The following is a 26,745-nucleotide window of genomic DNA, read 5'->3' as shown; positions in this document are numbered from 1 at the left end:
CGTCTCTCCCTTGCCTTAGTGTAACCATGGGGAGTAATTTCTTAGAAAATTAATAACAAGGGAAAGTGGAGGTGAAGACTTAGAGATGAGATCCAGCGGTGGGACGCTAGGATCTAGAGCCACAGCGTTTCATCGACAGGTTCGAGCGACAGGAGAGCGAGCCCGACATGCGAAGGAAAGGGCGATCCGTCATAACATAGAGCTTCACCGCCATTGCTGCATCAGCGAAGTTACGACCCGGTGGGACAGTGTCGGAGCCCCTTCGAGAGGGGGTTCGCGACCGCTATCCTGTTTCACTTGAGGAGGAAACTGTAAGGGCAGGGCCAAGGTCGTGGCCGCTGTCCTGTTTCACTTGAGGAGGAAACTGTAAGGGCAGGGCCAAGGTCGTGGCCGCTGTCCTGTTTCACTTGAGGAGGAAACTGTAAGGGCAGGGCCAAGGTGAAAACCCGTTCAGCTGTCGCCTCCAGATCTTCCTTTCAAGGACCAGTCTCTTCTTATGCGTTCCCTTTTGTTTCTGTAATGTAACCATAGGCTGGAGGACTGGCTTCCATTTGTAATGTAATTGTACGGATGGATTAGACACCATGTTGGTGTATGTTCCGCAGATCTGCTGTAGCCCTTATGTATTTTTCTGAAACTTATTCGAATATTTACATTTGTCCTAATCAAACAGAGACCGTTGTCGACAGAACGTCGGTTTTTCCACCGATCTGAGAGAGGCTTCGGATGGTAAGGCGAGCGCTCGTCGTCGGTCGGGTCCACAGTAAGAAGAAAGAGGCGATGGCAGATGCACGTGTCGCATTCCTATTGGTTGCTTTAGCGGCCCGGCCCGGCCGGCGAGAACCTCGTAGATTCCCCTGATGAGATTCATGTGGGTAATTTTAAGGGGCGCTATGACTCCCTTGTCGTTGAATCAGGCGCGCCGGTAACTCTACGGGTATTGTTCGGGGCAACGGAGCCACATTTTACGCCACACGACCCACATGGCCCCCACCTCCCCCCAGCGCGGGGCATGGGTGAACACGCCACCATCGTCATGATGTCTGACATAGGTAAGGCGCGAGCTGACGCTCTTGTGGAGATTACCAATGAAAAGAGGAATAAGTAATTATTACTTTCAGGATGGCGGATCTTCCTTGGAGGGCGTGCAGGCACCTTTTCGCCTTCCCCTTGGGGATATGTGTAGCCCCCCGAACGGGATCCGTCCTTTCACCTTCTCAGGTTGCGTAATATAAATGTGGGTGAGGCGAGATGTCGAACGGGCGTCCTGTCGTCTCTTTTAGCGAGCGGTCTGGTCCGAAGGTGCCTTCCTTCGAAGCGGCAGCTATGGAAAGTGATGGTAGCGGGTCCAAGGCGGGATCCAACACCCATTCAAGCATTTTGGACGACATGGAGACGCGTGTGAAGGTGTCTCTCCATCGAGCCCACGTAGCTGAGGAGCAGGGCGAGCTGAGGAGCGGGTGAGATGCGTCGAGGAGGAGTTGATCAGCGCGAAGCTAGAGATTCAACGCCTCCAAGGGATTATAAAAGCGATAACTCAACGTGACAGCGTAGTAGCGGACCATGTGGAGGGATCGACTTCCTCCGCTATCTACTTCCTAAAGAAGGCCACGGAGGAGCTAGAGTTTGCGCAGAAATCTGCTCAGCGTCTGGCCATCCGCACCTCCCCCGAGGAATAACCTCCCCACTATCTTTTTCTTGTTTTTGCGATCACGTAATCTTGTAACTAAGCGACTACGTATGTTCTGCCCTTTTGCCTTAAAGAAGTTTAGCAGTGTAAAAACTATCTTTTTAATGCCCTCGTGACATGAAGTACCCATCCGTGAAGTGAACGAAAAACGAAACGATCACCTGACTGCGTAGTGGAACCGGCTAAGTAACCCTCTCGTCCTTATAGGCCGAACCGAAGAAGATACCGGCTGACCACTGTTCTTGGAACGGAAGTGGATGACGATTGTCTGTTTCACGCCCTTCACTAGTCACATCGTCTAGAGCGCTAAGCTTAGGCTTCTAGCGGACGTCGGGCTTAGCCAGCATTAAGCCGATGAGTCTAAGCCGAACAAACTTTAAATTCTAAGACGTTTTCAAAGTTAAATATGACCGAACGCGCGTTCGCCCCTTATCGCTTTCCAAAGCGGCACGGCATGGTACTGGTCACGTGCGGCGGGGGGAGGGCGACGGCCATCCCGAAGCAAGTCATTAAAGTGGTCATTAAGACAAAAAAGATTTGCAAATCGGATCCAAGATGTCTTTTCGGTAACCTTAAGGGATGTCAACCAGCGGGACATCTGACGGTGGGCATCGCCTCCTGCCCTCTTGTTGTTACGTCATCCGACGGTGGAGAAGGCCATAGGCTAGGGTATATATATAGGGGATGACTGTCCATATCGGCGAGATACTTTGGGCGGCGTGCGTGTTGATTGCTGCGTCTATTGGTTGCCTCGCCTCCCCACTCTTCCTTCTCTGTGTCCCCGAGACTTGCCAGTGTAAGCATTCTTCTCTTCTGCTTCTTTTTCCTGTTTTCTCCGTTGTCGCGGTTTCTTGTTCTACTGGCATGGCGTCTAGTAGTAAGCGTCCCTGGTTTGAGTCGATGGAATCGGTTTTCAATGAGAATGCTAGGGCAGCCGTGCGTCTTAGGTACGAGATACCTCCTACCTTCGTGATTAAGGTACCCGAGCGCCACCAGCGTCCTCACTTACCACCGGAAGGGTATCGCACCTTCTTTCGAGGTCAACTAGAAGGAGGTCTCCGGTTCCCGATCCCGGAGTTCTTTGTGAGGGTAGCCGAGTATTTCGGCGTTCCCGTTAACCAACTGTCCCCTAATTCTTTCCGACTATTATGTAGTTTAGTGCTAGTGTGCAAAGTCTATGGGGTTCATTTGAATCCTACCGTTTTTCATTACTTCTTTTACCCCAAGAAGAAGGAGGATGGAGTCTTCTATTTTTGCGCTCGGGGAGTGAACCCTATAGATAAGTGTCCCTCTTCCATCAAACATTGGAAAGACGGGTTTTTCTTTGTTCGTTCCCCTGTTCTGCCACGTACTCCTGAATGGCAATACGACCTTCCTCTTCCGCCTCGCCTCCGAAATTACAAGTCGACCTCAGCTTATTCTCAGACCCGTAAAGCGTGGTCCGATTTACAATTTCATGCCGGGCGGTTGGTCGGCGAGGAGGGCTTACTTTTCAGAGCGGGCCTGAGCCCGGTAGCAGCAAGGCTATCGCAACCGCTCGGTAAGACTTTTTATGTACAGTAATTTTTTAATCACTGATTTATGTATGTTCGTTATATTTCGCAGAGGATCTGTGGTTCATGGCGTCTGTGAATAAGTTCATCAAGTGGGACCTAGCGTCTTTCGAATCGCTAGCTGGTCCAGATCCTTCGGGGGATGCCCCCGCGCCCGGGGACTCGGCTGGCAGTCATGCGGCCTTAGCAGCTTCCGAGACGGGGGACCACTCGGAAGCATCATCTGAGCCTCAGGAACCCCTAGTCCGAAAGAGGAGGTCGCTACCGGCGATTCCACCACCCGAGGGTTTGCGGATAGAAGAGCCGTCTGGGGAGGCGGCTCCGAAGAAGCGTCGTACAGAGGCCGAAGTGGGGAAATCCAAGAAAGCGAGATCTGAGACATCGGCTCCATCAGAGCCGAAAAAACAAACTACTCGTGGCACAGCCCCGCCTTCTACTCCGGGTACCGGATCAAGCAGGCGAACGAGCGCTACGGGACCGGGGGAGGTGGCTCTGCAGACCACAGCCGAGCCAGAAGACTTTTCAGATGTCCCAGCAGCGGATCTGGTTGCCCCCGTCAGCGAACCGGTGACCGCATCAGTTATCGTGCTGGATACCATACTCCCTACCGACGCGGACGAAACTTTGCCAATTTCTGCTTCCCTAGGACCTTCAGAGTGCCTGCTAGAGGAGGGTGTTTCGGCGGTGCACGTTGCCGACGAAACGTTAGTAGTTATCCCCTCGGAGATTGGAGAAGAGAGGCCAACAGAGCCTTTGGAGGAGTTTCAGCCGCCCGTTCTTACACCACGGTCTACAGAAGAGGGGGCCGCGTCCATGACTTCACAATCACTACCCGAGAGGGCGCTTCTTTGCTCCGCAGGTCCCACCACTTCTCCGGGCGGGGGATCTCTTTTGAGGGTCGCTTCTTTGCCGTCTGCCCCCACTGACGCCCCAATCCGAAGTGAGCAGTTGACCGACATTTTCCACAGGGTTCGCACTATACGGGGTCTCCGTGATTCCGAGACGCTGTCGCTGTCTGATGTGATGGACCGCAGTACTCATAGCGCATTCCAGGTAAGTCTGCTTATGTTTATATTCGCATATCCCTCTAGGTATCCCATTGAACTATGTGTCGGCATCTCAGGTCTTGGCCGATGTCCTGGAGGTTCAGCATCGTCTCCCCGATATCCAGCGAGATGTGGACTCTTTGAGGGAGCAGGTGTCGATTTTGCAGGCAAAGGAACTGCAGTTAACGACCGAACTCCAGGCCGTTCGCTCCTCTTCTAACCAGCCGCAATATCAGGACAACTTGGAGAAAGCACAACAACTTGCCAACAGCCTGGCGGAACAGGTGGCTGCACTGACAGCCAGAGAGGCGAACTTGGCCAGGGAACTTCAATCGGCCCATGCTACCGCAGACCAGTACAGGCAACAAGTGGAGCTAGCTCAAGCTAAACAGCTCACTGCGGAGAACCGTTCCGAGAATTTAGAAAGGGAACTGCAGGAGCTTACGAAGGAGATGAAACAAAAGTCGGATCAGGTGATCGCCCAAGACTTTCAGCTGGCGAGGAAGGCCACTAAGATGAAGGAACTAAAGGACCAACTGGATCAGACCAGCGCCGACCTGGAGCTCGCGGAGGACAAGTCTAGAGAGCAGAAGGAACAGATTGCCAAATTGACCGAGGCTTTAGACCTGTCGCAGAAGCAGGTAACCGACTTGTCTGAGGCTATCAAGGTGGTCGAAGGCGTCTCTTCCGAGGCTCGTAATGAGCTGGCCGCCTACAAAGTAGATGAAGAGGAACGCCTAGAGGAGGCTCGAGAGTCTTGGCTATCGTCAGATGCGTACCGCGATCAGTTTCTGGAAAAGATGGCCAAGGTGCTGCAATACGGTTTTTCTGGCGCCCTGGAGCAACTCCGTAGGGCCGGTGTGACCCTTCCATTGGCGTCGTTGAAACGCCTGAATCCTCAAGAAGTCTGGAAAGCTATGCCAGAGCGGGATCGAACAGTGCCGCTTCCGAAGTCTCCTTCACCGGGCAAGGGAAAGGGGAAGAAACAAGGCTAAGGACTTCTCAATTTGAGCTTGTGGACTATTCTGCGTGTTAGGATTATGATTTTGCTGATGTGTGTGACCTCGTGGTTTTCCTTGACTGGCTCAGCTTTTGATTAGGTACTTATATTGCGCTTTCGGCTTCTTTCGTCGTGTCTTTCGAGATGCATTTGATTATTTCTTAGTCCGCGAAGGTAGTCATTCTATATTCTCCGTTAAGCGTGCCTCAGCAAGGCGAGGGTGCTTATCTTTTGCGAAGACCGCGACGGGTGTCGGTTACCTTTTCCACCATTCGGCTCAACCCCAAGGATTTGGAGGAGTTTAGAATTTTGTGAAGGCGGTGGCGGGTGTCGGTTACCCGTTTCCGCCATTCGGCTCGACCCTAAGGATTTGGAAGAGTTTAGAATTTGTGATGGCGGTGGCGGGTGTCGGTTACCCGTTTCCGCCATTAGGCTCGACCCCAAGGATTTGGAGGAGTTTTAGAATTTGTGATGGCGGTGGCGGGTGTCGGTTACCCGTTTCCGCCATTAGGTTCGACCCCAAGGATTTGGAGGAGTTTAGAATTTGTGAAGGCGGTGGCGGGTGTCGGTTACCCGTTTCCGCCATTCGGCTCGACCCCAAGGATTTGGAGGAGTTTAGAATTTGTGAAGGCGGTGGCGGGTGTCGGTTACCCGTTTCCGCCATTCGGCTCGACCCCAAGGATTTGGAGGAGTTTAGAATTTACGAGTGAACTGAAGGCCTTATCTTGAGTACTCCCGTGTTTAAAGGGAGTACGCTTTTGGCGAAAATAACTTGTACAAGGATATTATAGTCGAACGTAGCTTGGGCGATATCCGAATCGAAGAGAGTTCATGCTCAACCTTGGCTGTTTAAGCCGAAGGGAGTGTTGTCGATGGAGCTAGTGATCCGAGATCACCAGAGTTTATGCTCAACCTTGGCTGTTTGGGCCGAAGGGAGTGTTGTCGATGGAGCTAGTGATCCGAGATCACCAGAGTTTATGCTCAACCTTGGCTGTTTGGGCCGAAGGGAGTGTTGTCGATGGAGCTAGTGATCCGAGATCACCAGAGTTTTATGCTCAACCTTGGCTGTTTGGGCCGAAGGGAGTGTTGTCGATGGAGCTAGTGATCCGAGATCACCAGAGTTTATGCTCAACCTTGGCGGTTTGGGCCGAAGGGAGTGTTGAGAGAAAAGTCAGAAGACTCCAGGAGTCGTGTGTCCTGAAAGAAAACTTTCACCATTAGTAGTATCTAATGCAGAAACGCAAGAGTGAATGAAAGATTGGCGGAAGTTCTCAAGTTCGGTAGGGGCGCAAATATAGAGCGTTCCAGGGTCTTTTCAGCTTCTTGTTGTCAGCGTTGGAGAGGTAGTAGGCTCCAGAATTGGTCTTCTTAGTGATTTTATAGGGTCCTTCCCAAGGAGGTGCTAGCTTGCCGACATCTCCTACTGGTTTGGCCCTCTTCCACACAAGATCACCCACCTGAAAAGTACGAGAGATGACCTTCTTGTTGTAAGTCCGGCACATCCGTAGCCGATATGCTGCTAGCTGCGTGGCTGCCTGGTCTCGGACTTCAGAAACCAGGTCCAGCTCCATACGTCTTTTATCGCCGTTATCCTCATCGTAGAAGCGCCTTCGATCTGACTGGACACCCACTTCTATGGGGACGACTGCTTCTCCTCCGTACACTAAGTGAAAAGGAGTCATACCTGTGCTTTCCTTGGGTGTTGTACGATAAGACCAAAGGACGGAAGGAAGTTCTCCGACCCAACTGCCTTTCTCATGATCTAACTTTCTTTCGAGTCCTTTGATGAGCTCCCTGTTGATGACCTCAGCTTGACCATTGGCTTGGGGATACGCAACAGATGTGAAGGCTTGCTGAATACCGAGGCCTTGGCACCACCCCTGGAGCTTCTTCCCTGTGAATTGTCTACCGTTGTCGGAGACGAGGCGGCAAGGAATGCCGTATCGGCAAATAATATTTCCCCATAAAAACTTCATAACGGCCTCCTCGGTGATTCGGGACAAGGCTTCAGCTTCCACCCATTTGGAAAAATAATCCACTGCTACCAAGAGGAACTTTTTCTGTTGAGGTCCTGGTGGAAACGGTCCCACGATGTCCATTCCCCACTGGTCGAACGGACAAGAAACGGTGGCCGCTTTAAGGTGCTCCGTGGGCCGTTTGCTGAACGGTTGATATTTTTGACAGGGAACACAAGTAGCTACAAGCTTGGCTGCATCTTTTTGTAACGTCGGCCAGAAGTAGCCAGCCAGCAGTATCTTCTTAGCTAACGATCTACCACCTGGGTGGTCCCCGCAACAACCTAGATGAGCTTCTCGCAAGGCATAATCGGCATCCTCTGGACCCAGGCATTTTAGAAGGGGTCGAGAGAAAGATCTCCGGTATAACTGATCTTCTATCAGAGTGAAACGAGAAGCTTTCTTCTTCAGCAATCGGGCTTGGTGCATCTCGGTAGGCACGGTTCCGTTCTGCAGAAAAGCCAATAAAGGAATCCGCCAGTCTCCAGGTTTGTCGGCCAAAGGTGGGTTTATTTGGGCTACTTCGGCTATCGGAGCGGCAGCCGTTTCGTCCGTCCATTCAGTTAAAGAACTAGCAATCTTGGCCAGCTCGTCAGCCTTGCTATTCTCCGAACGGGGGATTTTTTGCAGTATGACAGCCTGAAATTCCTGCTTTAGCTTGCTAAAGCCCTCCACGTACTTCCGCAATCGATCGTTCTTGATTTCACACTTTCCTTCTATCTGTTGTGATACCAGCTGCGAATCGGAGCATATCAATACTTGGGTGGCTCCCATTCGTTTGGCGGCTTGGAGGCCGGCTAACACGGCTTCGTATTCGGCTTCATTATTCGAGGCTTTAAAACCGAGCCGAATGGCGAGTCGGACTTCCTCCCCGCTGGGGGAGATCAAGAGCACGCCAACTCCACTTCCTTGCTTATTGGAAGCACCATCAACATATACCCTCCACTCTTCATCTGTTTCTTCCCGTGATACTTCAGACAAAAAATCAGCTAAAGCCTGTGCCTTGACAACGGTGCGCGGTTCATACTTGATGTCGTACTCCCCCAGCTCGACGGTCCACTTAATGAGCCTTCCTGAGACTTCTGGTTGAGTGAGGACTTTACCCAGATTGCTGTTGGTAAGTACTGTAACCGGGTGTGAGAGAAAATAGGTCGAAGGCGACGAACCGTCCGGACCAAAGCCCACGCTATCTTCTCCAGGTTAGTATACCTCGTTTCTGCATCTTTCAACAGATGACTGAAGAAGTAAATGGGTAGCTGGTTCTCTTCCTCTTCTTTTACCAGCACCGAACTAACAGCTACGTCGGTGGCCGAAAGATACATCCACAATGGCTCCCCGGGCAAAGCTTTTGCCAATCTGGGCAACTGACTAAGATAATCCTTGAGTTCAGCGAAGGCTTTATCACATTCAGCGTTCCATTGAAATCGTTGAGCTTTTTTCAGCACTTTAAAGAAAGGTAAACCCCGTTCCGCTGCGCGAGAGATAAATCGGGAAAGGGCGTTGATGCGACCAACCAAACATTGAGTTTCTCTGAGAGTCCGAGGTGGGGCCATACGGGATAACGTCTGTATCTTATCAGGATTGGCTTCAATTCCCTTTTCCGTGACGACGTATCCCAAAAACCGGCCCACCCGACCCCCAAATAGGCACTTGGCGGGGTTCAGCTTAAGGCCGTAGTGCCGCAGAGTGCAGCAGGTTTCTTCAATATCCGTTATGAGGGTTTCTCTGCTGGTACTTTTGATCAAGATATCATCCACATATACTTCGACATTCCTACCCTTTTGGTTATGGAACACTTGGTCCATTAATCGTTGATAGGTGGCTCCAGCATTCTTAAGTCCGAACGGCATTACGGTATAACAGAAAGTTCCATCAGCGGTTATAAAACTGACCTTGTCCTGGTCGTTTACGTCAAGAGGTATCTGATGGTAGCCCTGATATGCATCCAACATACAGATGTATTCATAACCGGCCGTGGAGTCTACCATCTGATCGATTCGCGGCAAGGGGTAGCAATCTTTAGGGCAGGCCTTGTTGAGGTCCCTGAAGTCAATGCAAACCCGCCACTTGTTGCCGGGCTTCGGCACGAGCACCACGTTGGATAGCCAGGTGGGGAACTGGATCTCTTTGATGTAACCGGCTGCCAAGAGTTTCTGAATTTCTACTCGAATGGCCTTGTTCTGTTCTGGCCCAAAATGTCGCCTTTTCTGCTTAACTGGGATAGCTCCGGGGACCACGTTGAGGCGATGTACCGCTATGGATGGAGAAATGCTGGTAATGTCTTCTGGCGTCCAGGCAAATATATCTTGATTTCGGAGGAGGCAGGCGCCGAGCTCTTCCTTTAACTCAGGTGGGAGTTCAGCTGCCACCTGGACCGTAGTCTCAGTTCGGTCAGGATGTACTTGCAAGGCTTCCTTTTCTTCAAAACTCTTATCGGAGGCCGCCTCTTGGATAACATGAACTTCGCCCCCTGAATCCTTTTGCTTTTTCCGGGAATCGGTGCGGATCATGTCCACATAGCACCGCCGGGAGATCATTTGATCTCCCCGGACTTCGCCTACCTTGTCTCCTACTGGAAACTTCATCTTCTGGTGGTATGTGGAGACTACGGCCGAAAAGGCGCTAAGGGTTGGCCTTCCCAAAATGATGTTGTACGAGGAAGGAGCATCCACGATGATGAATGAAACGCGCCGGGTCCGCATCAGAGGGAGTTCGCCGAGGGAGATAGGGAGAGTGATTTGCCCCAACGGTTGGACTTCATTTCCTGTGAATCCGTAGAGAGGCGTAGTCAGTGGTGCCAGGCTGTCTTCATCAATATCCATCTGTTGGAAGGTATTGGCAAACAGAATGTTGACAGAGCTGCCGGTGTCGACGAAGACTCGGCCAATATCATAGTTGGCTACCGTTGCTCTGATGACCAGGGCATCATCGTGTGGCACTTCGACGCCGTCCACATCCTGGGGTCCGAAGGAAATGACGGGACTTTCGGGGAATTTATCGCGGCTTACTTCACAAACTTCGAGCTGACGGCCACCGGCCTTACGAGTCCGATGAGAATCCTCATCGGTGGCTCCTCCGACGATCATGTTGATACGCCTCAGGGGGGCGTTATTCTGATTATCTTCAGGAGCTTCCCTTTGACTACGAATCTCCGGGCTGATAGGTGCGGGCTGCCGCAGAGGAGGGGCGGACCGCCTAGGAGATCGGTCTCGCGGGCGAGCAGGTCGAGGAGAGGGAGGACGTGTCTCCTGATGTGTCCGTCTTGGCGGCGTTTGCGATGTCCGATGTGTCGATCTTCCCGGAGCGCGCTGATCGGCTTCTTGTCTCAGTTTACGAGCGTATTGATAACACTCGCTAAGGTCATGGCTTTGTGTGTTGTGAAATGTACAGAACCGGGGGAGCCACCGACGATTCCCCGCTACTTGCCCTGCACTTCCTGCCACCGCATTTATGGCCCGAGGGTTGGGTTGTATCGGTGTGGGGTGATGCTCCACTTGCGGCCTTCTTTGGAGCTGAGGAGGCGGTCGTTTTTCTAGCCGGTGAGAACCAGCCGGATCTCGACTAGGCCCACTGGGGCAGGCGTTGGTTTCCTTGCGACGGGAGGACTGGGCCTCCTCCACATGAATATACTTGACGGCTCGGCTTTGAAGGGCGTCATAGTTGACGGGTGGCTTCTTGATTAGCGACCGGAAAAAATCTCCCTCGAGTATACCTTGTGAGAAGGCGCTTACCAGGACCGGGGAAGTGGCGTCCGGCACATCTTGCGCTACGCGATTGAAGCGGCGCACAAAGTCTTTTAAGGACTCCTTGGGCCCCTGCTTGGTAGCGAAGAGGTCTGTTGTTGTCTTGCAATAAGTGCGGCTGGTGGAGAAGTGCTGCAGGAACAAGTCTTTGAATTCTTCGAAGGAATCAATGGAAGCAGGGGGCAATCGGCTGAACCATCGCAGCGCGGATCCGGAGAGAGTAGTTGAGAAGACTCGACATCTAATGGCGTCCGTGTATTGATGAAGGGAAGCGGCGTTTTCAAACCGGCCTACATGATCTTCGGGGTCCGTGGCCCCAGTGTAATCAGCGAATTGGTGGGTACGGAAGCGACGAGGTACCTCTTCATCTAAGATTCGACGGGTGAAAGGAGATTTAGCTGGTATTATCCCCGTGTTTCCGCCGGTCATGGGAGCTTTTCCCTTAAGAGGATCCCGAGGGACTGATTCTGCTGCGGACTCCATAGAGGTACCTTGATGCTCCACCCCCCCTGGGCCCGCCCGGAAGGCACATGAGGGTCTTCTGCCGGCGTATATAACCGACGAGCGGGTCCTCGTAGTGGAGCAGGGGGAGTTACAGCAGGCCTAGCGAGGTCTGTTTGGGGAGGAACAGGAGCTCCCCTTTGATGCCTCTCTAAAGCCTGGAGGACAGTAGCCACCACCAAGTCCAGGTCTCCTTGTGTCATGTTAGTTGGGCGAGGAGGGTCGAGAGGAGGTTGCTGGTTGTCCGTCGGCATGTCTCAAGGCAGGGCAATTCGTGTTCCCACAGACGGCGCCAAAATATGTTCCTGTTGAGATGCGCCTTCGGACGAGACGGCTAGCTCACTCTACAGCACCTCGTCCAAGATCTGCCTCCCTGGTGGATAGTGAGCCTGCAAGAAAGAGCACGTGAGATGGAGGGCCGGGGATCCTCCCCGGCGCGACCACTCCGATGCTTAAGTTAGTGGGTGGAGATGAGGAACTGCTAAGGAAGAAGAAGAGAAAAATTGTAAGAGCTCGTGTGCGCGCGTACCTTTCTCCACTGAAACACTAACCCTTTTAAGGAAGGAGATTCTGAAATGTCATGTCTTTGACATGACACGGAGGGCTCCATCAACGTTATGAGTGTGTCCTAGAGAATGTCTAAGGGTATGGTCCGAGGTATGGCCCGTTCAGTGGGCACGTGGCAGCGTTGACTTGCAAGAAAGGAGCAGTCCCCTCAGACACGTGTCGTGATGAAATAGGTGAGAGGACACGTGGGATCATCATAACAAATGATGGAAGGAGTGGCCCTTGGGAACTAGCGGGTGAGAGAAGGGGTATAGCCGAACCGAAGTGGATTTCGATCCCCTAGCGTGGCGCACGAGGAGGAGGGGGACCGAACCGAAGTGGACTTCGGTTCGTCCCCCAGCATGGTGCACGAGGAGGAGGGGGCGTGACCGAACCGAAGTGGACTTCGGTTCGTCCCCCAGCATGGTGCACGAGGAGGAGGGGGCATGACGAACCGAAGTGGACTTCGGTTCGTCCCCCAGCATGGCGCACGAGGAGGAGGGCACGGGAGGAGGGGGCGCGACCGAACCGAAGTGGACTTCGGTTCGTCCCCCAGCATGGCGCACGAGGAGGAGGGGGCGTGACCGAACCGAAGTGGACTTCGGTTCGTCCCCCAGCATGGCGCACGAGGAGGAGGGGGCAGACCGAACCAAAGTGGACTTCAGTTCATCCTCATAAGAGGGCGAGGAGGGGTTACATGAGGTGTCCCGTGCCTCCTCGGGTGCGATTGATCCATCACCTGTTAGGACTTGGTTAACCTCGTCCGTATCCTTTTAATCCCATAACAACTATAATTTCTTAATTTACATTCTCACAGATGGTCGTAGAGTCGACTGTTCATATTTTACTGAAATGATTGAACTTGGACATAAATACCATGGAAGGAAAGGTATTTTAGAAATTTGACATGCTACTTAGTAATTTATAAAGTCAGATATGAAATTCATTAATTTATTGAATTGCACAGTCAAATTTTCATAATACCCAAATTAAGTATTCAACTTTTATATTTATTAAAATACATAATCGTTTTCTATTATACCTCTCTTTTATCAACAATCAACTAATATTAAATAGTTGAGTATATTAGTTGATTCCTAAATTTACTATACTCGATTTATGATCAACAGTTGACTGTCCATAACTCATGAGTCAACTATTAAATTTTTTATGCTCTTATGATGTAGCAGGACTATTATACAACTCTCAAAATATCTCAAAACTATATCAATTTCAAATTTTCACAACTCCATTTAGATTATGACATTAATGTCTAAGGAAATGATTACACTCAGAATGATATAAGAAATGGAATGAACTTGGTTCGAAGTATTTCTGAAGTGCCTAAGACTTTAGGTACATCATAAACACTTCAAATCAGAACCATTACATTTTTAAGAGCCTTCTAATTAAGTAAAATCATGCTCTTATATATAAATTCTACAACTTAAATTGAGAGATATGTGTATTTGAAATTTTATAATTTTAAAATAATTTGGCACAAATTCATTAAAGGCATAAGTTTGTCATACTTACTCATCAATACCATCAAAGGATTTTTAAAACTCCTTTTTCAGACTATATTAAGATTTTGAAACTTTGAATACTATAAAGTCATTAGCAAGTTTTGATCAAAAACTCGTTGATGACTTTGGGAACTTCAAAATCACTTCAAATAAGGACCATTATACTCCTGAGAGCCTCCTTAGTGTAATCACTCAGATCTAAATTTCATAGTTTAGATTGAGATATGTGAGTTTTTGAAATCTTCACAACCTTAATATAATTTGGCACGAGCTCATTAAAGGATCTAGACTTGTCATATTTACTCATCAACACCACCAATTAGTTCCTATGACTATCTTGGTTTAAACCATATTAAAGTTTTAAACATTGTAGGGTCATCCACGAGTTTTGACCAAAAACTCATCGATTATTTTTAAAAACCTCTGAATCGCTTCAAATCAAGATCATTATATTCCTAAGAGTCTCCTGCGGATAACCATGCCCTCAAACCTAGACCTCACAATCTAGATTGAGAGATGTAGGTTTTTATAATTTTCACAATCTTGAGATAATTTGGTATAAGTTCATCAAATGATCTAAGCTTATCATATTTACTCACCAACACCATCAAAGAACTCTTATGATTCCTTTAGTTTAGACCATATCAAAACACTTTAAAAATTTAAATATTATAAGGTCATCAGTAAGTTTTGGCTAAAAACTCGCTAATAATCTTAGAAATCTCAAAATCATTTCAAATCAAGACCATTACATTCTTGAAAGTCTCCTAAATATAACCATGCCATCAAACCTAGATTCCATAATTTAAATTGAGAGATATATATTTTTAAAATCTTCACAACATTTAAATAATTTAGTACTAACTCATTAAAGGGCTTAAGTCTGTCATATTTATTCATCAACACCATCAAAGGATTTTTATGACTCCTCTACTTCAGATCATGTCAAGATTTTAAAATTTTAGACACTATATGGTTATCAATGAGTTTTCATTAAAATTAGTTGATAATTATCTCAAGGTTGTAAAGATTTCAAAAATTACATCTCTCCATCTAGATTGTAAAATCTAGAGGCATAATTACACTCAGGAGGCTTCTAATAGTGTAATGATCATAATTTGAAATGATTCTGAGATTCCTAAGGCCATCAACGAGTTTTTGACTAAAACTTGTTGATGGCCCTACAATATTTAAAATTTTAAAATCTTGATACGGTTATAAATTAGAAAGTCCTTAGGACCCTTTGATGGTGTTATAAGTAAGTATGATAGACCTAAACCCTTTAATGAGTTTATGCCAAATTATCAAGGTTATAAATTTTTTACATATCTCAATTTAGGCTGTGGAATATAAGTCTAAGGGCATGATTACACTGATGAAGCTCTTAGAAGTGTAATGGTTCTAGTTTGAAGTGATTTTGAGGTTTTTGAGGCCATTCACGAGTTTAGACACCTCAAAATACTTCAAATCATGTTCATTGCATTCCTTACATCATCCTGAGCGCAACCATGCCCTCAAACATTGATTTTATACCCTAAATAGAGAGTTGTATATTTTTAAAATTAACACAATTTTAAGATATTTTAAGAGTTGTGTAATAAATATAATGAGAGCATAAAAAGTTTAATAATCGATTGCTGATTACAAATCTAATACAGTAAATTTAGAAATCGACCGGTGCACTTGATTGTCTAATAATAATCGACTATTGATGAATAAAAAATCGACTACTAATAAAGGAGAAATATAATGTGAAATAACTATCGTATTTTAGTAAACACAATTTTTTTTTTTTTAAAAATAGTTCATATATAGATAAAATAAGAGAGGTTAGACCCCTCAAATGTACAATCAAAAGATCAGCATCATAGTCCAGACAGCACTAGCCATTGAGCACACACATATGACCCATCACACAAGAAACTACATCAAACCCATGACACCACCAACACCAAGACACCATAGCCCCACATGTCCACACATCACAACACTTGCATGCTCATCTACGGGCCACACAAAGCACCAGCAGTTTCATCTCAGGAACAGAGCCACCGGCAGCTTGGATGCTACCGTGGCTTGAGATCTACAAACCGATACACATGGACCTGCACCTTGCGAAAAATTCAATCAAAATTCGGGATAATGCCTTGATAATGCCTTCGATTTCGTGCCTCCTATATATAGTATATCAAGCTAGAGATGCCGAGGTAGCACGCCTTGGTTTTTCGTCGCCCATTCTTGTAATGTCGCCCAAGAACCTGTTGCATCTCCTCAAAAGAAGTAAAATTTTGCCCAATACCGAGCCAATGCTTGACCTTGCCCCATACCTCACAAACCTTGGGACATTCAAAAAACAAGTGGTGGTTGGTTTCTTCATGAAGTTGGCATAACTCACACAACTTGTTAGGCTCATACTCCACGCGATCCTTGGTCCTCAAGTGCCCATTTGCTAACATCCACAAGATAAACCGATGTTTAGGCATAACTTCTGGCCTCCACACCACCGGACTCCAAGCTACCTCCAAACCCCGTGGCATGAAAAAATGATAAGCATTAGAAACCCCTTTTTTCCTACCAACAAACCAATCTATCATAGCCATATTAGCCCTCCCCACACCATTCGAGCTGTGGACAATCTTGTCTCGGATTTCAATAAGTCTTTTAATTAGAGGAGAATCCGAAAGCTTTGCATTCCATGCCCAAAAATCTGCATTCTTAACATAATGATGATGCACCCAATTCACCCATAGAGAATTCTTCCGAGATTGTATGTCCCAAAGTATCTTACTTAGCAAAGCTTCATTCCATGCGTGGAGATCCCGAAGACCATAGCCTCCATCCTTCTTTGATAGATAAATTTTAGACCAAGAGATAGGAGGCCACTTAGAAGACCACACAAAACTTCGACAAATAGCCTTGATCTTTTCAATTACCCCACTTGGAATTGGTAGCATAGATAGCCAAAAACATACCATACCTTGAAGAACCGTGCCCACCAATTCCAATCTACCGGCGTAAGATAACGTGTGCTTGGGCCACGCATTAATCCTTCGAGTGATAGCATCCAAAAGTGGTCCATAATTGGCAATACGAAGCTTCTCCACTGCTAAGGGAATGCCCAAGTACCTAAAGGGAAAGGAGCCTTCATGAAAGCCCATGATTTGAAGTAATTGATTCTTGATAGTAGCCTCTACACCGGCCATGAAAATCTGTGATTTTTGCGGATTAGCTCGTAAACCCGATACCTCCCCAAAGAAATCCAAGCAATCCTTCAAATGTTGCATAGAAGACCCATCCGCACGATAAAATAACATGAGATCATCCGCATATACAAGGTGTGTAAGACCAACCTCCTTGCACATCGGATGAAAATGGAAAGTAGTCAAAGTGGAAATGCCACGAAGTTTTCAGGACAATACCTCAATGCATAGGCCAAATAATAAAGGAGAAAGTGGATCCCCTTGTCCGAAGGCCACGCCTTCCACTAAAGAAACCATACACCCCACCATTCAAAGATATAGAGTAGGAAACCGTAGTAATGCATTCCTTAATCCAATTACAAAATTGTTGGGGAAAACCAAAACCAACAAGTGCCGAAAGAAGGAATTCCCAATTAACCATATCAAATGCTTTCTTTAAATCCACTTTAATCATGCACCGAGGAGAAACCCGCTTCCTTGCATACTTACGAAGCAACTCTTGAGTCAAGTAGATGTTGTCACCAATAGACCTTCCCTTAATGAAAGTCACTTGTGCCGGGTCTAATAAGAATTCTAAGACAACCGCTAATCGCCCAGCAAGTATCTTTGAGATGATTTTATAAACCACATTACAGCATGAGATTGGTCTAAAATCCGTAACACTCACCGCATGAACACCCTTCGGCACAAGCGAAATCAAGGAGTGATTCCATTGCTTGAGCAGTTTGCCACCCTGAAAAAATTCCTGCACAGCTGCAACTAAATCGTTACCAACAATATCCCAAGCAGAGAGAAAGAATTTCAAACCATATCCATCCGGACTTGGGGCTTTTCCACTCCCAATGTCATGCAAGGCAACCCGTATTTCTTCCACCTCCACCGGCTTGCAAAGTCCTCAGTTTGGCTCCTCAACAGTGTCCGACCCATGCTGTCCATGCCCCAAGCTGCTGCCCTCTCCAACATGACCAAGCAAACCATGAAAATAATCCACGAACTCCTCCGCAACCTCCTCTATACTCTCCGTTTGATCACCGTTTCGCTTTAGGAGTGTAATAATAGCATTACGCTTATTGTTTCGCTTCACCACATCATGAAAGAACTTGGTACACTTGTCCGCACTCCTTAGATACACATTCTTGGCCCGTTGTTGATAAAATTGTCTTTCCGCCTCAGCTAAGAGATTGACTTGTTTCCGAATACTACTATACTCCAAAGGTGCTGGACCGCCATCAAGAATACCCTGTTGAACCACCACCAACTCCTCCTTTGCTCTCCGTGCACGCTCTGAAATGTGACAAAAATTCTCCTTGTTGAGCGTCCTCAAACAACCTTTCAAGCGAAGCAACTTTGTCTTGAGTACAAATTGGGCATTCCCCATTGTCGGGGTTGTCCAAGAGTCTCTTACAACCGCCTCAAAATCCTTGTGCAATGTCCACATATTGAGAAACTTGAAAGATTTCGGCGGCCGGCTCTTTCCCAATGTATGCACTATGGCACAAGAATGATCGGAGAGACAACCCGGTGCCATAAACTCCGCATATGCATCAAAATCTGCCATCAACCAAAATGGATTAACCAAAACTCGATCAAGCTTACAAGATACTGTACCATTTGACCATGTGAAGCGAGTTCCAATTGATCGAAGGTCCACAAATCCGCATGCTTGGGAAAAAAATCTACACATCCCTCATTTCATGATTGGTGACCGGTGCCCCCCTTGCTTTTCATCAATGGATAGAAAAATGTTGAAATCCCCCATAACCATCCACAGAGCAGAAATAGAGTCCCCCAAATTCGTAAGCGCCTCCCATAACGGCCGCCGTGTGACAATAGAATGAAGCTCATATATAAAAGTGACCAGAAAGCTCCTGCTAGAAATACAACAACGAACATGGCAATGCATATATTGCTCCGTAGTTACTAGAATGTCCAAATCCACCCTCTGGGAATCCCATAGAAGTAATATTCGCCCATGACTAGAAAAACCAAAGTTATGTGCATGCGCCATACCTGAGAACCTTCGTTGTAAAATTGGGCTTAAAGAGTCAACCTTTAACTTTGTCTCCAATAACGCCAAAACCTGAATGTCTTTTTGCCGGAGAAGATGTTGCACTCCCCCATGCTTTAGAGGCTTGTGGAAGCCCCTAATATTCCATGAAGCCACCTTCATTGTCCACCTCTTCGGGCTGCTCGGGCCTCGGTGTTTAGGGTTTAGGGTTCGTCCAACCGTTGGAACCAGTGTGCTACTCCCATTGTCCACATTTGCAGTTGCTAAGGTAGCTGGAGGCACTATAAAGGATGTAGATGTCTCCAATGTTGTACAACGGTCCTCACCAATCGGTATACCATCACATAACGCATCCGATGACGAAGAGGAGGAGGAGGAACTCCCCCCACCTGTAAAGGCCAGCTGTACTACTGGATCTTGTGGTCGGCTGGCCACTTCTTCTTGCTGCAATTCTTCATTCCTCCCCACCACTTGTGTGGGTTGTTGTGGCGCTCTCGTACCCGTACCTTGCTGCTCAACATGTCCATCATCCGGGGGCACAATAGCCACCAGGACCGGGCTGCATCTCAAAACTATCGCAAGTCCTTCTTGAGCCTCCAGGCACCGTAACATTTGGTTGTTGTTGCATTGACCTCCACCTCGGCCTTGTACGGTTTTGATACCTTGTTCTTTGCTGCCCTCGACCCCTAGCCGATTGAGATCGTGGCCGCCCTTGATCATGTGCATTTGGATCAGTTCGGGGTTGGTGCTCAGCCCGAGTATGCCACTGTCCAACCTGCTCCTCCCTTCGTTGACAAGTCTCCGTTTGGTGCCCCATCTTTTTGCATTCTTGACAAAACGCAGGAGTCATCTCATATATGATCTTCAAGTCCACTTGAACCCCTGTTGGAAGAGTTATGGGAACCTCATGAATTCGCTTACCAAAGGTAGGAATCTCCACCATTAGCCGTGCATAATCCAATCGCTCCCGCGTGCGCGTCAAGCTATCCGTGTACAATGGTTTGCCCACCTCAGAGCCAACTTTGCTTAACACCAATTGTGACCAACAATCTGGAGGGAGCCCATGTATTTGTATCCACGCTGGAACATATCGTCCATCTTCTTCAAACATGAAGCATTTCGACATGATCTTCAAGAATAGAGGAATACCGAAGACGAAATAAGGTCCACCATGTAGCACTGTCTCCATGTCTTCTTCCTTGTTAAAATGGAACACCACCCATCCACTTTTATGCATGAAATACCGATGGGGAATCCTCCATTTGGAGCCAATGATACGCACCCCGTCTCTGCCCGGATGCCTTCCCATGAAACAACCTACAAGACAATAGCCAACCGATTCTTCCACACTATCAATATCATCATAGTTGAACTCTAACCTTGCTTTTTTTCGCTTCATACTGATCTAGACCCATAGCTTTCGTGACGTTGCGATTATCCTTGAAAAGCCCCGCCCAATACATTCGCAAAGGAGGCTGTCCAACGCCACTTGTAGCCCCATCTTGACCAGCCTGATGTGAAGTATGTGGAGCATGGTTTGTCACCGACGCCGATTGACTTCCACCCGCTGGAGGGCCCTGTTCCAGCGTCTCCAGCCCGTCCTCCTCCCCCACCACCAGTGGGGAGGGTGGCTGGGTACTATTCCTAGCCGGAGAGGGCTGGGGAGTGGGGAGGAGCCCCATTGCTGCTGGGCAAAACATGCCAACATTCACCATCCAACTCAGTCACATCTGATTGGTCCACCTGGTCATCTTCATTTACCACATGAGAACCTTCATTTGCCACATCAACACACTTTGACTATGACCTGATGTCTTTTGACTCAGGTGACTCTTGCTCTTCCCTTTTCCTTTAGCCATGTAAGATAGAAAATGTCGACTATAATATGAGAATTGATCACTGTCCAAGCTGACCAATAAGAGCCCTTGCCTTTAATGTGATGACGTACCTTATTGAGGAGTGATTTGTCATCAAATCTGGATTGATCACCGTCCAAGCTGGCCAATGAGTTACTTTTAATGTGATGATGCACCTTCCTAATGAGTAAAAAACCACCCACCTCCTTCCAACCACGTGGCAGCCTCTGAGAGGAGAGGGTAGGACAGCCTTGGCCAGAGAAGATGGCCGGCATCAGCGTCGGCCGCCAGAAAACCCATTGAAAACACCAGAGAAAATTGGAAACATCGAAAACTCTCAAAAACTTAACTTTATGAAATCTAACCTTACTGTTTGATCCTCAAAGCTCCTCAAACTCACCCCCTTTTCTTGCAGCACATGGTCGGTCATATTTTAATTATTTTATAAGATGCAGCACCTTGCTGTTTGATCCTCAAAGCTCTTCAAACTCACCCCCGAAGATGCACACATGGTCGGTCATATTTTAATTATTTTATAAGATGCAGCACCTTGCTGTTTGTTTGTCTTATCATTTAGAATCAATTGCTCGTGTTATTAGTTGTGCACTATCAAACAGGGAACACAAACTTGTCTTGATTAAAATTATCTCCGAAAAGGAATGTATGGTCGAATTTAGGGCGTTCTGAGAACAAGTCAAGACATAAGATCTTTGCCGATAAAAGATGATAACGTTCGCTCCTCCTCGAACGAGTTAAAATGGCGGTGCGTCACGGCGAAGTCGGAGAGAGAGGATTGCAATGACGATCTGCTTCTGCTGCCGCCACCGCCGCCGCCGCCTCTCTTTCGTCGGATGCTTCCTGGTGCCGTCGCTGCTGCTGTTTCTGACCCTGCCGGTGGACTCCGGTTGTGTCGGTGGGCAAGGCGCGGTCTTCAACTTTGGAGACTCCAACTCCGACACGGGGGCCTATTCTGCCGGCTTCGGCATCCAGTTCTCGCTGCCGGAAGGCCGCACATTCTTCCACCGCCCCTCCGGCCGCCTCTGCGATGGCCGCCTCGTCATCGATTTCCTCCGTGAGTCTGACTGACCCCTTGCAAACCCTACCCCGCGTTCGATCGTTTTTCTTAGCACGTACTAAAGGGGTCGGATCGGTGTCGCCAGGTGAGAGCATCAATGCCAGCTACCTCAGCCCGTACTTGGAGTCACTAGGGTCGGATTTCAGGGGCGGCGCTAACTTCGCCTTCGCCGGCGCTTCCACGCTTCCGCCCAACGTACCCTTCTCTTTGGCGATTCAAGTGCAGCAGTTCCTCCGCTTCAAATCTCGATCCATGGAGCTCGTTGCCCAAGGTTCCACTGGTGCCTCAAAGAAAAAAATCGCAACTTTATGATTTGTTCATAATGTACCTTTGATTTGTGTCACAGGAACAAGGGGCTTGATCGATTCAAAAGCTTTTGAGAGCGGTTTGTATGTTATTGATATAGGGCAGAATGATTTATCAGGTGCGTTTTATCGAAGCAGAAGCTACCATCATGTAAGTCGACAGATTCCATCGATGGTCGACCAGATAAGGAAAGCTATTCAGGCAAGCTACATCCATGTTAAAAGATGATTTCTCATGTACATTTTCATAGACAGACTTATTAGGCAATGCACTTGTTAGTTTGTGATTGTTCTTGAAGGTTTGTTGATCTTGATTGCAGAATATCTATGAAAGTGGGGGGAGAAACTTTCGGATACACAACACTGGGCCATTGGGATGTTTACCTGAAAAACTAGCTCGGCTGCGAAAAGATGACAGTAGTCTGGATGAAAATGGATGCATAATTCCCTACAACAATGCTTCCAAGGAATTCAATGTCCAGCTGAGCACTCTGTGTGATGACCTGAGCTTGGAGCTGAAGAATGCCACCATTGTTTACGTCGATGTCTATGCTGTTAAGTATGATCTCATTGCTAACTACAGGGAATATGGTGAGTTACTATCTGCATGTTTTAAGTTCCACACAGAATTTCATATATACTCTATGAATCTAGAAAGAGAATAGCTTTGATTCTTGTATACATGCTTGGGCAATTATAACACTACCTTATATCTCAATTGGAGATGTGAAAGTCAATGTTCTTGGCTAATTAATCTTCTAAGTTCGTTCAATAAAACTTATATGAAGGCTACCTTTACTGTAAGTCTTAGTGAAGTGGGCTACACTAATCTCAAAGCAATTTAGTTCTATTTACTTAATTGTAACACTTTGTAAAACTAAATCATGACACCATTCTACTTACAATATATGACAAAACCAAATTGAGACACCTTCCATAATAGATTTGTAGCATTTACTATAGTCAAACTTGGCACTTACTATAACCAAACTGTGGCATTCACCTATTGTGCTAATAGGCAACAAAGAAAAACTATGTCATCTCTACCAAAGTGTGACACACCCATTATAACTAAGCTATAGCATTTACTATGACCAAATTGTATTATATCCAAACTATATCACTTATTAGGTTAATATATGACAAAATCAAACAATGACAATGCAACTAAATCGTGACACTAATGTAGGTTGGATTGTAGCAATTCCTCCTACTAAACTAGGGTTAAGCATTTGGTTAAAATCGAGTCGACCGAACCGAACAAATTGAAACCGAACTAATCAAATTTTTTTTGGAACTTTGCCACTAGAACGAACAAACTGAATCGATATAAAATTGATTAATTTGGTCGATTACTGAATTAACCGAACTTTTCTTAACAGATGATGTCGGACAATCAAGTGTATCAGTTGAGTCTACCTATTTGAGACATCGAGTCTCTAACACTGGCTCAGGTATAGCAGTCAGTTGTTCACAACATAGCAATCGATTGATAATGGTTCGGTTTAATCTAATTTTGAATTTTAAAATCGAGATTGAATCGAATAAACTAAAATAATGATATTTTTTTTTAAAACAATGAATTTCCTAATTAACCGAACCGAACTTCCGAATTCGGTCGGTCCAGCCGATTATTTCAGTTTAGTCGATATTTTGCTCACTCCTATACTCCTATATTAAACTGCCACACCTATTTACTCGGCTTGTATACAACAAAATCAATCAATATTGACACTTAAACCAAACTGAGACATACTATAATTGAATTATATCAACTACATATGTTGAGTCTCTAACACTGGTTCAGATACAATAGTCGATTGCTCACAACATGGCAATCGATTGATACCGGTTCGATTTAATCGAATTCTGAATTTTAAAATCAGACCGAACCAAATAAATCAAAATAACGACATTTTTAAAAAAAAATGAATTTCCTAATTAACGGAACTGAATTTTCGAATTCGGTCGGTTTAGTCAATTATTTCAGTTTAACTGATATTTTACTAACTCTTATACTAAACTGTCACACCTATTTACTCGGCTAGTATACAGCAAAATCAATCAATTTCGACACCTAAACCAAACTGACACATACTATAATTAAATTGTATCAACTACATATATTGATTCTTAGTATAGTCAAACTATGACACCTACCTATTGCCTCAATATATAGCAGCAAAATTGAATCCTGACACTTCAATCAAATGATATCATGCCACAACCAAATTATGATGCCTTTTTTCAAACTGTGCTGCTGTGTTGCTTGAATCATTGTATGAAGTAGATTCACTTGATCTTCAGAGGAGGCATTTATATAAGTTTATCTTGGCTTATACTTGCAAACTCCACGACTCTACCCTTATTTCCTTTGTAGGCTTTGAGACTGCATTCATGGCATGCTGTGGCCATGGTGGACCTCCATACAACTACAACAGCGACATCTACTGTGGACATCCTGAAAGCCAAGTCTGTGCCATTGGATCCAAGTACATTAGTTGGGACGGAGTTCATTATGCAGAGGCTGCTAATTCTATGGTGGCTTCAAAGATAATGACAGCCAAGTATTCAAATCCAGCTCTTGCATTTGATTTTTTTTGCAACATGTGATTGCCATGCTTCATATTTAATTTTCTTTTTTTTTAATTTAAAATGGAAATCAGTAGTCTAAGTTTGTCCTTATGAGGAACTTTAAACTTAAATGTAATTTATGGTCACGGAATGCCAAAATGCTATGAAAGAATATAGATAAAAGGTTAGCAATCAGTTTCAGAAAAGATATAGCACTTGAACAACCTCTATTTATTAAAGCCCAAGTGTGGTTCACCCCTAGGGATGCAAAGGAATAGAATTGGATAGAATAGTATGAAAATATTGATATTCAAATTCAAACTTGAAAAGTATATATGGTATTCAAATTCGATTTGAAGTTTGAAAATATAAATACTTTTAGCTCAAATTTGATTTGAAATGAAATTTGAGTTCAAATTTGATTTGAATTGTTTGAATTTTGACTCGAATTAAATTGAATTTTAGTTTGAAATGAACTTAATGGAGCTCAATTTGAATTAATTGAACTTTAATTTGATTATATCTGCACTAAAATTATGTGTAATAGAATAAAAATAAAACGTGACCAACATATAACATAGAAAAATAAAATGCAAAACAGAATGAAACTTGGATGACATATAACATAGATAAAATAAAAATATAAAACAGAATGATTAATTATCAAAGTAGAATAACAAATTCATCATAATTTAAAAAGAGAATAAAAATATTTATTGATTGTCAAAGTAGAATAATAAGTTCATCATAATTTAAAAAGAGAATAAAAATACCTAAACAGAATAAGAGTAAATAAAAATAGAGAAAATAAAAGTTCAATAATTTATAATGCATAACATAGACAAAATAGAAGTTTAACTCATACAAAGTTGAGTTAAAATGACATTGATGGTCAAAATTCAAAAACTAATTGCTAGAACTCAGAAGCCTATCTCTTGTTACATCCCAAATTCAGCTGTCATTCTAGAATCCTATCTCTTGCTACATCTCAAGTTCAGCTCTCATTGCATTTTCATATTACACAAAATAATACAAAAATGTTAGAAAATAAAAATGGTTTATACTTCCATAGCTCCAACTCTTCAAAATACGGTCGACTGCCATTGCATTTTCATAGTGTTGATTTTCAAAAAAATCAACATCACTTTAGTGTTGTTCTTTGAAATCCAACACCATAATAGTGCTGGAAGAACAACACCAAAGTCCAACACCACATCAAAGTAAATCTACCACAAAAGTCCAACACCATCACAGTAACGCTGGATTTAATCCAACACCACACTTGTGTTGATTTTGAAATTTGAATTTCAAAAATAAATGTTAAAAATTATACATGTTAGTATGAGAGTGATTACAGATGTTACGAAACTCAAATATAAAATACTAAAAATTAAATTAAATTTATACCTCAAGGCACAACTAGTCAACTTCTTCAATTTAATCTATAGATAAATCAATTATCAAATGTTATTTTTCAACTTACAATAATAAGGATAAAATGTATCATTTATTTTTTAAATATACTTTTTAATTGAAAGTAAAAAAAGAATATAAATAAATAATTTTAACATCATACCTTAATCTTTTTAGTTATTCTATATCGTTTTCGATATCAATCTCCATCGCACGGCTACATTTCTATATTGCAGGAGCTAAAGAAGTACAATATTTGTCAATAACATGATTTCCAACGCTAACTGTTGCCTTTGAAACTATTGTAGTAATGGATATTGCTAATATATCTCTAGTCAAAGTTGATAACACTGAAAATTTATATGTATTGAGCTTCCAGCACCTAAGAGCATCAAATGCATCATTTCGATTATGCTTCCTCTAGATACACATCTGGTTTAGATTTTTTAAGTTGTATCATTTCAATTTCTTTTAAATAAAAAGAGAATTCAGTCCATCCAAAAGAAAATATAATATGTTCTTTATTATTTTAAGTTGAATTGTTATTATCTTGAGAGTTAGAGTTGGTTTTTGATTCTTGAAGCTTTTCAACGGTTGCATTTGAATATTCTTTATAAATTACATACAAAAGTCTTTTGACCTCTTTTATATTACTCTGCTTCAAATGAATTATAAAATCTAGGAAAAATAAATT

The 26,745-nt window shown here is 45.2% G+C and overlaps 1 protein-coding gene across 1 annotated transcript; it reads left to right on the top strand.

Annotated features, from left to right (window-relative positions):
* Positions 1 to 21,482: 21,482 nt before the first annotated feature.
* LOC141848359 (GDSL esterase/lipase LIP-4-like) lies at positions 21,483 to 24,677 on the top strand. The gene is made up of 5 exons (XM_074736387.1): positions 21,483 to 21,756; positions 21,845 to 22,030; positions 22,106 to 22,266; positions 22,385 to 22,655; positions 24,445 to 24,677. Exons 1-5 carry the CDS (start codon positions 21,483 to 21,485, stop codon positions 24,675 to 24,677), a joined length of 1,125 nt encoding a protein of 374 aa, XP_074592488.1.
* Positions 24,678 to 26,745: the final 2,068 nt, after the last annotated feature.

This window comes from Curcuma longa, chromosome 17, assembly GCF_044706935.1.
Source record: "Curcuma longa cultivar G26 ecotype Majalengka, Jawa Barat chromosome 17, ITB_CL_G26_1.1, whole genome shotgun sequence".
NCBI lineage: Eukaryota > Viridiplantae > Streptophyta > Magnoliopsida > Zingiberales > Zingiberaceae > Curcuma > Curcuma longa.
This window is presented reverse-complemented; position numbering and strand designations above follow the sequence as displayed.

Bases quoted from the DNA above. Each gene is read 5' to 3' on its own strand.
- LOC141848359 (XM_074736387.1), top strand. From the start codon at position 21,483: ATGACGATCTGCTTCTGCTGCCGCCACCGCCGCCGCCGCCTCTCTTTC. The intron at 21,757-21,844 runs GTGAGTCTGACT...CGGTGTCGCCAG, and splicing joins CCTCGTCATCGATTTCCTCC to GTGAGAGCATCAATGCCAGC. The intron at 22,031-22,105 runs GTTCCACTGGTG...TTTGTGTCACAG, and splicing joins CATGGAGCTCGTTGCCCAAG to GAACAAGGGGCTTGATCGAT.